At 33.3% G+C, this 12076-nt stretch overlaps 1 protein-coding gene across 1 annotated transcript in view; it reads left to right on the top strand.

The window, feature by feature from the left end:
* The window catches only part of bark (C-type lectin domain-containing protein bark beetle), a 28855-nt gene that overhangs the window by 12881 nt on the left and 3898 nt on the right, over positions 1-12076 (top strand). Inside the window, exons 2-7 of the mRNA XM_077433062.1 lie at positions 3401-3564; positions 3756-9988; positions 10067-10278; positions 10399-10534; positions 10624-10843; positions 10928-11053. Of these exons, the coding sequence (XP_077289188.1) occupies positions 3401-3564; positions 3756-9988; positions 10067-10278; positions 10399-10534; positions 10624-10843; positions 10928-11053 (7091 nt within the window). The remainder of the gene's footprint in view (positions 1-3400; positions 3565-3755; positions 9989-10066; positions 10279-10398; positions 10535-10623; positions 10844-10927; positions 11054-12076) is intronic.

Genomic DNA, 12076 nt, shown 5'->3' with positions numbered 1-12076 from the left:
ATATTTCTATAGCAGAAAACAGAATCAATTTTTAAGGTTCCCCGCTAGGACCGTCCTAGCTCCTAGTGAACCAGCGATAGTTGACTTTACAAAAAAATTAAAAACAAAAAAGACAATTTTATAAAATTAGCATTTAAAGGAAATATCAGTGAAATACATGATTTATACAGACAAAAATACATTTATAAATAATCATAAAAAACAATAGCATTATAATTATAGTAGATAAGGTAAAAATATCAAACAAACAATATATAGAATGGAATTTCTTGCATCTACAGCCGGTACCAATATATAAGAACCAGCCGTAAATACAAAACATCTCTGCGAGGCCCAAATGTAAGAATAAAAAATATCAAAATTCCACTCATATATCCTATACAATTATAAAAACAATGATGAGCGCAGGCTATCTCCGATAACCTACGCCTTCTGAGGTGGAAAATATCATATTCAGGTACAGCAGCAACGATTTAATTGAGAAGTCAGATAGCTCTTGGAATAGGAGCCATCCGATAAAGCACTGTGCGGGCAGAGGTACAACCATCAAATGACGATGCACATGATTATTAGGGACATAAAGTCCCAACTGTTCCAGAAACGACGGGTATGACGTACTACCACGTAGAAGCTGGAGAACAAAACGAATCAATGAGAAGTTTTTCCGAAGTTCAAGGGAGTGAAACCCAAGCATGCCCAAAAGGAAAGAAGTAAGGTAGAGATATGGGTAATACCCATACTCTTTCTTATATATGAAACTAAGAAATGCACATTATCAATGGTGTCACGACAAATAACTCACAGACTCATATTTTATTTAACATCAGTTATTGAAAACTTTTTGCTTTATTATTTTATATGAATTGTATGTAGAAGTGTCCTTACGTAACGCCGTTGAGTGTAAAATCCGTGAGTGATTTGTCGCGGAACCATTCTCAATCACTACAGATTAATTTGATTCATGCGGATTCCACACAATTGCATTATACCCTAGCTTGCTTTTAACAAGCGAGTTGAAAAGCAAGCGAGAAGACAAAGGGTTGGAGAATAACCTTACATATCTCAAGATAAATACAAGTTGACAAAAAGAAACGTCAGTGAATGTCTTGATGTGGTTGTGAAAGGTGAGGTGAGGATCAAAAGTGATACACAAATTGACCATAGTTTGCACACGCTTCAATAAGACGGACAATAGAGCGAATGTGCACGTCAATAGCTCGTAATTGCACATGTATAAATATTTTAAACCTATCCTCTAAAATAATTAAGATGTAGAACCAATATGCAATCCATAATTGTAAGGACACTTTAATATACAATTCATATAGAATAATAAAGCAAAACGTTTTCAATAACTGATGTTAAATAAAATATGTTGAGATTTTATTATTCATAATTTCTAAATAATACATTGGATTAATATTTATACTAAATTACCATTTAATATGAAAAATATAAATTTATCTTTTTTGGTATTTTTATTACAAATCAAATCATTTGACATTATATTCATTTCTTATATCATCTTATATTCAATTCCTTTTCAAAACTTTCTAACCGCAAAATTATTATTACTCACTAAATTTTATCATTACAAAAATAAATTTAGACAGTATAATATTAAAATAGTATAACCTTCTAGTATCAATTTATTTTATATGAAAAAGCGACACGGTAAATGAGCAATAGATAGTATGTTTCTTACCTATATTCTGATATATTGATTTGAAGCGAAACCTTACATGTAAATTTACCCCATAATATTTCTGTAGAAACCCTCTCAAAACACGTAAACAAAACTTGAAAGTAAACAAGCAAAGGATTATTTCCCACGACGTTGAATATTTTACCTGTACTACCCACAAAGGCCATTGAATAGGGCAATGTAGGAAGCAATTACTATTTTTATCTGTTTCTACCATTGATATTTTTACCTGTACAACATTTTTTTGTCGCCAGGAATGTGTCTCGTGTTTAGAAACATTGACTAAGTACATATACGATAGAGTAGTAGTAGATAGAGATCTTTTCGATAAGAAAAACGTGCCCGCTTTTTCACGGATTGTGCACATAATGGGGCTCTTAGAAAGGAACATTATGGGTGCATAAGATCTCTGACATGGCATTGAAATTCCCTTCTAATTATTTGTCTCGTTGCACAAAGAGAATCCAATGGTGACACGATTGCAGTTGGGGCGTATGCATGCATAGAATCGAAATTCATTCATGAATTTTACAATATATTACATAGGCATTTTAATGTGCAATGTATACTGAACGTTGTTGAAAATGAAAGTCAGCGGTCATTATTACGTCGAATAACTGGTTGAAATAAACGTGGTGTGGTACATAGTCGATGACTGGCCAATAAATACTTACTTACTGCTCTCACTAATATATTTTTTTCCTATTTTCATTTTTAACCTTCATTTTGATATGCAATGGTGTTGTTTTATGAGAATTTGTATGGAAGTGCTGATTATTTCTATCTTGTATCACCGTTGATAACAATTAACGTTTCGTTGAAACTATCAACAGTGTGTTGAAGCGAACTGATGATTATTTCGATTCCAAAAAATACAATATCAATATATTTTAGATTAACTATGGATTGTATCACCATTTTTCTGGCTGGAGAATTTTTCATAATTTATTTAAAAATATATCTGAAAACTATTATGAAGTAGTAGTTATTTAGTACATAAAGCTATTCAAATATTATTTAAAATTTGTAAGATATTGTTGAATATTTGAATATTGACGATTGTACAATATACGGCAACTAAGCAATCATTCGCTTCAAATTATATAATAAAATGAAAAATGTAACAGTTATCAAATATTTTTTTTCCTTCAGGATGACTAACTGAGCTCTTAGTGTTTTAATGACGACAATTGCGGTTTAAGTACAATGGATCAAATTTTATAAAACCGTTTAAATGTAATTTAGACATTATGTTTTTTTTTTTTTGTCGAGCAATGATTCTTTTGCCACATTTACTGTGTCTACGCTCTAAAGACGCACTGTTCCCATTGTCTCGAATTTATCATTAAAAAAAACTGCTTAATGTATGGCGATTTTGAAGTGATTAAAGCTGGAATCTTTTTCCATTTAGGCCGATGTAATTCTGTAATATACGGACCAGAACACATTAATCGTATAATTTTAACTGAATTTTTGACTGGGGAAGTCTTTTGACCGTGACCATTTTTTTCGCCGTTTGCCAGTCGAGAAAACTACTCAATATGAGAAATTTATTTCGTGAATCGGGGGCAACGACTTCTAATTTTGTTCACAGAATGCAAATAATGAAAATTGGTTCTTGAACTTCAAATCTTATATTGTACAAGTTTTTTTTCTTCTTAATGTGTACTTATACATTTTTTTCTCACTTTTTAGGGGCATGAAAATGAAAAAATTGTATTCACAAGTGCTGACGAGCCTTCAATGCCAGCTAAAGCGATACCTGATATTCGATTAGTTGATGGACCATCAATTTTAGCAGGCAGAGTTCAAATTATGCACAAACAAGAGTGGAGATCAGTCTGTACTAATTCCAGGAAGTTAGTGTTCTACATCTAATATTACTATTTTTTCGTAGTTCAGCTTTAGAAGATTATTCTAATTTAAAACTAAAATGTGTCAATATCAATTTTATTAGTCAATAAATACATATATGCAATAAAATAAATCTATTTAATTTTTTTTGTTTAACTATATATGTAATACTTAAAAGATTCTAATTTTTTTTCAGCTGGACAAGATTTGATATGGAAACAGCATGCCGGCAACTTGGATTTCACGGAGGTAAATTTTACAATTGGATTGACAGGCAAGCTTACAAAAAACCGCGATTACTGTACGAAGAGCCAAAATGTAGAGGTACCGAATCAGAAATAACACAGTGCGATTGGAAATCAAGACAACTTGGCGCTGGAGTATGCGATTATCATCCAGATTTAGGTATAGAGTGTTCACCGATCCATGAAACCAACGAACGCATTCAAACAATGAAGCACTGGAGAGGAATTCGATTCGAAAAAGCACCATCTGAAAGAGTCCTAACGCAGTCCAACACTCTATACATCCCTACGTCGATGTCAACACTCACCCATGTTGTAATGAAGTATGCCGGAGTAGGAAGAAATAATAATGCCACAAGTGCCTTGGACGTATATGGCGTACCTCCAATTATGAACAATTTAGAAATTATTAATTCAGCTTACAATGGAATTAATATTACATCTCCAAACGCACCAATTAAAATAAACAACTGTACAATACGCAACAACAGAGGCTACGGCATTGCTATAAATTCGACATATGGATTGGCACAAATTGAAAATTGCGTTATAAGTGAAAATGGTGCAGATGGTGTTAAATATGTCGTACATGAAATCAATCCAGATGAAAAACACGACCGGACTGATATATACGATTTTTGTACATTGCCGACTACATCTAGTCAAATATATCCTATACAATTTTCCGTTGAGCAATCTAAGTATGTGAACGTAGAAAAAGATTGTTCTAAATATTTCTTCACTCGACCAGGACATGTGTTGACTTTGAATTTCATAAAAATTCTAATGGATCGAAACGACTCAGCTGTGATATCTGTGTATGATGGCAATTCAGCGAATGATAAATTGCTGGGATCATTTCTGCTCAAAAACCATACGAGACCACAGAGTATATCGAGCACGTATAATAAAATGTTTGTGAAATACCACGCCGAAACGAAGAGTAACATACTAGGATTTTTAAGATTGTCATCTGGTTTGAGCAAGACTTACGATTTGAACGTTAAGGGTAGTGTCATCTCGGATAACAATGGTAGAGGAGTTGCAATAGAAAATCTCCGTTCTCAAGTACACATCCATCAAACTTCAATTTCTAATAACAATCATGTTGCTGGTTTGCATATAGTTAGCGGTGTCGGAGATGTAAACGTCACTGAAAGTAGAATTTCATACAATACCGGAGATGGAATCAATATAACATATTCAGGAGGAAACAGAAACATTTCTTACAGTACACTGAGCTCAAATTTGGGATATGGCATAGCTGTTTGGTTAAACGATAGTAAAGAAACTGAATACATCCATTTTAATCAAACAACTGCCATTCAGTATTCTGAAATATTTAAAAATCTTCAAATTGGCGTTCTCCATGGTAATTATTGTGGGGAAAATTGGATCAACATTACTGGAAACTGGTTTAATAATAGTTTGGAAAATGCTGTTGAAATAACGTCGTGTTGGTATGAAAGCAAAGAAAATGAATTAATGAATTTACAAATAGGACACAATATGTTCATCCAAAGTCAAAAAATATCAATCACAATACAACCAGTTCTAAATATCAACGGTAAAATAGAGTATAACCATTTCGAAAGTGGAAAATTTGGTGCTATTTTCCTGAAAAACCTAATTGAAAATAGATTACATGATGCGTTTGATATTTTACCTGTTAATATGCTCATTCAGCACAACCAATTTTCTTTAAATAAAGGAACTTTCGTAGTCAATCTAGGCTTGTCGCCGTACAGTCATGTCCAAAAGGTGCTATTCACTAGAAACTTCTTAAGAGAAAATAAAATCAAAGAACCATTTGAAATAATGGAAGTTCAAAACCGATTAACTCCTAGAAGTAGAGTCGCAGCACCTGTCGTCGTCTCATCAAGTAACGTCGAAGTGTTCAGAAACATTTTACATAATTCTGAATCAAATTATGAAATTGGTTCTCATCTAGAAGATCAAAGTAAAATTATAAATTGCACATTCAACTGGCTTGGATTTTCTGAAGAAAGCGAAATATACAAGAGAATTTTTCATCGTAAAGATAGATACAATCTTGCCAAAATAGAATACTTGCCTTATTTATTACACAGTAGTAATCCAGCTGCATCTCAAATTAATTATAATTCAATGTATGTGCCATTATTCTATGTACAAGGTTCAAATATAGTTGGAGGAGAAGTGGACGGAAGTGAAACTTTGAAACCCGGAGAATATACCGTCGATAAAGATATCAATATAAGACCAGGGGGAAGGCTAACTTTAAAACCAGGAGTGAAATTAAATTTCCCCCCGGCTATTGGGATTATGGTAGCTGGAAAACTCGATGCTCGTGGCAAATCTCCAAATGATATTACATTCACTTTGAAACAAGAGATTGTTATGACCAATGATAATGCCACATACGAAACCGATACCGAACAGTATGAATCTGAAACTCCGGCTGTGGAAGTTGAGCCTGTTGTACCAATTAGACTCCTTGGAGGTAAAACGGTTAATGAAGGACGGTTACAAGTTCGCATTAACGGTCGATGGGGAACGGTTTGCGATTACCACTGGAGCATAATCAATGCTGCTTTGGTGTGTCATCAACTGGGACTGGTTTTAAATCCCGATGATTGGTTTATGGAAAGAAGTCAAATACCAAATGCTGGAACGACTGAAGATGTCATACTTTCTAATGTTGAGTGCACTGAATTTGACAATGACATCACTAAGTGTAAAGCAGAGAATACAGATGATTTTGAAAATTCTTGTACACATGAACAAGACGTTGGAGTTAAGTGCTACGATGTGTCTTGGGCTGGTTTAAGATTCGGAGTGTTGGCCGAAAGGGCTAATTTGCAGTTTATAAATGTTGAAAAGGCTGGATTATTAGACTATGCAACAAATACCTTTAAACCTGCGTTACAAATTGATTTTGCTCGTCATAGCTTGGAAAGTGTGCGGATATCTGACAACTTCCAAGATGGCTTGGGAATCTTATATTCTGATCTATATAGTGCTGATGCTGTAAACACAGTTAAAAATTCTGAATTCTCAAACAATAAAGGCAATGGAATAAGTTTTAAGCAATTGGGACTAAAAATCCATAATTCTGTTATTGAAAATAATAATTTGGCAGGCATTTATCATGATCAGCGTTTGACTGGACTTCAACAGAGAGAATTGGCTGGTTGGTTTAATATGGCACCTGATTTCAATATAGCAGATTCAAATTATCATCCGATAATGATTCCAGACTATGCAACCGATATTTCGTTGGAAAATGGTGAAACTAGATACATAGTTACGACAAAGTTATTAGGAACAGATATAAAGAAAGTTTACAATATAAGATGTAATCCAGGATACGTTATTGGAATTCAGTTGCTAAATCCAATTCACAACTATTCTACAGAGAGTATTTCAATATATGACTCTCAAAATATGAACACCCAGAGTGATACATGGAACTTAAAAAGAGATTTATCTGTATTTCCTACAACTAGTAATAGTTTTAGTATTGTACTTACATATGAAAGTGGAAAAGACGCTCACGGAGGAGTCGTGCTAATAGTCAGCACAGTATTAGCACCGGTGCAAGATGTTAAGAATAAGATTGTGAAAGGAGCAACACCAACACTCACTGTGGTGTCAACAAAGATCAAAGGAAATTCAAAAGGAGTCCATTTGTTATATTATAACAGATATTTGAATGAAATTGGTGAACATTTTTTAAGGAAAGCAAACGAAAGCTTAGTGTTTGTGAATTGTGAAATTGCTCACAATAAAGATGAAGCTATTTTCATACATACACCATTGTGGGATATTCATGAAAGCAATGTATCTGAAATTACAATTATGATCAACAACAGTTTGATTACGGATAATGGTAGAGGCATTTACCAATTTTCAAGAGATTTGAGAAGTTCCAATAATTTGTACCATTATGTATTACAAGATAATTCTATTGAAAGAAATCATTTTGGTGGATTTGAAGTCAATCTACCATATGTTTGGCAGTATAATGAAAATTTCACTCATTCAATCTATTCAGATAATAATACCTGGAGACTAAACAACCTCTTCGGAGTGGTAATTGATGGCCACTTCTGTTCAGTGAATATAACAAAGAATCTTTTCTCTGATAATATGTGCAAATCTGGGTTAATATCCATAAGGGGAATGGAGAAAAGTATGAAGATTAGCAGAAATAAAATCGAAAGAAATAACGGACGATACATGGTTGAATTTAAAGCAGATAGTCAGAGTGAAATTTTGGGAGAAGTTAAAGCTGTTTTTAATTATAATGAAGTGCGCTTCAATAAATTTGTTTCTATCTTTTCGCGAGGTTCACATCAAGTCATGGCAGAGCCGACGTACGTTGTCGGATTTGACGGAATACAGAAAGTCAAAATCCGACACAATCTCTTTGGAAATAACGGACTGGACTATAACTTGGTGGCTGGCATTTTGACAGCCAAAATCAACAATTATTTAGATGCCACTGAAAACTATTGGGGATCTGCTGACGATGTTGCAATAAAAAAGTCAATATTTGATTTTGACGACTGGAATAATCACGCAGTAGCTAAATATTTACCATACCTGCTTGAAGATTCGTTCGATTCTGGCTTGTCTATGTCATTCGATGAGACGAATACTGTAAATATGGAATCTCTAGGTGGAAGATTGCAGAAAAATATTACAATATACAAAAAAGATACACCATATATTATAAAGTCTGATATTACTATTATGTCCGGTTCAACATTGACAATACATCCCGGTGTGGTAATGGAATTTATGCCTAACGTTGGAATTTTAGTTTTGGGCACGCTAGTGGCTCAAGGTAGACCAGGATATGAAATAATCATGAGGCCGTTTACTAATCCTGGTAATATTGAAAGTAGTCACATAGAAAAAAGGCAAACGTTGTACCATTCTTCTAACGAGAGGAACTCACTCCATAAAAGCAAGAGACAATTGGAAAATTTAATCGTTCAAGATTCAATAAGGCTATGCACTGGTAGGAATTGTTCCATAAACGAATATGTGATCAATAAGACTCATGAAGGATTCTTAGAGTATTATAATCATACAACTTTACAATGGGTTCCAATGTGCGATAAAAGATTTACGGAGAGGAATGCTCAAGTCGTATGTAGAGAGTTGGGATACGATCCAATAAATGCATATTTCGATCATGATTATAGAATAGAATTTCATAGCAATTCTTTATCTAGAGTGTGGTCTTGGCCAGAACCGTTGCAATGCAAAGGAACTGAGAGCCACTATGACGATTGCCCGGTACGTTTGAATGGACAGTTGTACGGTCACCGGCATGAATGCAAGTGGAATTCGAAATATGTATTTATACATTGTGGAATGAGAAATTTGGACAGCAATCAGGAATATTGGGGTGGTGTACGTTTTGCCAACTCTGAATTTGAATACAATTTATACGAGCATAGAATTCATGATGTGCATACTCACGATACCGTCAAAAAGATTGAAAGTATCATGGAACATGTTCGTATTATTGGTGCTGGAGTATTGCACAATGAAAAGTCACCAGCCATCCAAAGTATTCTGAAGACTCCTAAGATAAATTTCGTGAATATAACTAAATCAGCATATCACGGAATTGATCTATTCTCTCCTAGTGATAACGTTAATCTTATGTTCAACGAAGTAAGAGATTCCTTAGGAGTGGGCACAAATATTATTACCCTAACTGGCGAAGGTAGAGAATCAGACGAGTCAAGTTTTACACCTTTGAAGTCATTAAATTTGCCATATAATTTATTCTCCGTAATCGATATCTGTGATAATTCAAAAGAGATTACTATAGAAGAAAGAGTTCTTATATATTATAAATATGATAACAATCCTGTGAATTGTGTGAAGATAATCAACAGTATGTATCGCGTGAAGCCATTCGGTTTGAGATTCTTACAGTTTAATTTGTTCAACCATTCCGAGATATACGGAAAGCACGATTCGATCACATTGTACGACGGAGATATCTACAACGTATCAGCTCCGGTCATAGCTCATTTGGAAAATGGATCACCGCTCGAGAAGAAGCTGTTTAAGAGCACCGGACCGAGTATCAGCATAAAGATGTTCACCAACGGTGCCTCGTCTATTCACGGTTTTATCGCTGAAATTGTGACACTTCCAATATCGGCCATTGGTTTCAGTAAGTCATCATTTTTATAAACATAATTATATTGAAGTGAGTGCTATGAATTTAATTGTTTATGTGTATTATTTACAGGCCGAGACGTACAACATAATATTTCATTCGGAGTGTACGACAACAACAGACAAGGTGCCATAAACTATCATTCCGTCGGTGAAGTAAATCCCATTATTACCATGGATAAAAATCAATTTATCAACAATTGCGAAAAATTATATGGAAACTTTTCAACATGTCAAGCAAGCGTCTATTTTGACATACAAAATACTCAAACGCTATTTTTCCGAGTGAGTTATTTTTTTTTTTTAATTTATGCCATCACTATTTTTAATCTACTGTATAAAAATGAGTGTTTGATTATTCGTGTTATACACATATAATTTAATATGAATCTCTTTTATTTATAGAGCAATTTATTACGTAGTAATGAAGGTGGTCTATTTATTCGAGCCGATTCCAGAGGTTCCGCTACTTCACTTAAAGGATGGATACACAATAATCTGTTTTACGATAATCATAATTTGCCTGCACTTCAAATAGAAGGTAATTTTTAGTACACATACTATACCTAATTTGTATAATTATGCACGTAACTGTTATTAAAATCAATGTGTAATATTTGTACCGTTCAGGTCGTCAATCATCGCCTTATCAAGAAGTAATAATATACAGAAATTATTTCACTCGCAATAAAACTCCATTTAAAGATGTGATCGTATTGAGACAAGTCGTGTCTAACTTTACGATGAATTACGTTCATTCGAATATTGGCCAACGTATTTTAGAAGTTTCTGGATTCGATAAAGTGCGGCTGCCAATTTATCAGACAACGTCGCATAATGGTTTTTATAGGTGAGAATTTTTTGTCTTTGACTGTGTTAAAAGAAAATGGCCTTTGTGAATTGCTACTGAGTGTGTTATTTATTAATTTTTCAGAAATTATGCTTTAGATGTTGAAGGTAGAGCTACTGTCGTAGCCGGTACAGCTGGTCAGCACTATGTTCATAATATCTTCTTCAATCCTGATAACGATTATGAAATGATAACTGTCAACAAGTCTTTGTAAGTATTTGTAGCTTTTAATCCTAATTTAGTAATATTTCGATTAGAAAATTTTTGAATTGAATATACTACATGTATTTATAGGTAGTTAAAGAATATTAAGTACTCATTAATCTGAGAGTAATATTATATTTGTCTTATTATTGTAGTTAAGCTGTGTGTATATGAATTAAGATATTTTATTATGAAGTTTTTCAATATTCATACATTAACATTATATTATAATATATAAAACATTATTCTAGTATACATCATGCTCATTATTATGCTTCCATTTAAAGCACGAAATTGTGCTTAAAATACAACGTAAATAATAATTATTGCAGCTTTATATTGACTTTCAAACTAAATATTCCTTCTAGTGTCTAACAATTTATAATATGTACAATATTTTGTATAAATGTTACAGTTGAAGTATATCTTCCAGTTGTAATAATTCTGATTATATAGTTGGACTATATTCCACCTAATCTGCTACCAACTACCATTATAGTTGAAGTTTATTTCCAGTTGTAATGTATTTTGAGTAGTTGGAATATATTCCGTCTAACCCTCGTAAGTTGATTCATATGGCGAATTACATTCCAACTGGTAAAAATATATTACAACTGAAAATAAAGTTCAACTGTAAGTTGGTGCCAGGTTAGATGGAGAAGTTAGGTTTTCGTGAAAACGTCACTTGACTATTAAATTGATTTGGAAAGTCAGATTTTTATTTTGAACACATTCTTAGAGTTATCGTAATATGGTACACATTACCTTTATTCGTAATACCTAGCAAATATTGACGCATTATTGAATTCTAAAGCATTCATAAAAACATCTGAGCTGTCAAAACTCAATTGTTATATTACAACTGGCGCACATTGTTGAAAACGTATTTACGCTTGTAAAGATATAATTTCCTAGTTAAATTGTATTCGAATATAAATGACCCAAAACGCTTACAACTGCAAATACACTTCGACTGTAACATACATATATTAAAACATCTCATTTATACATAATACATCGGTCTCCGTG

Source organism: Arctopsyche grandis, chromosome 6, assembly GCF_051622035.1.
Source record: "Arctopsyche grandis isolate Sample6627 chromosome 6, ASM5162203v2, whole genome shotgun sequence".
Lineage (NCBI taxonomy): Eukaryota > Metazoa > Arthropoda > Insecta > Trichoptera > Hydropsychidae > Arctopsyche > Arctopsyche grandis.
Note: the sequence above shows the minus strand (reverse complement) of the source record. Positions and strands in the feature narration are given on the sequence as shown.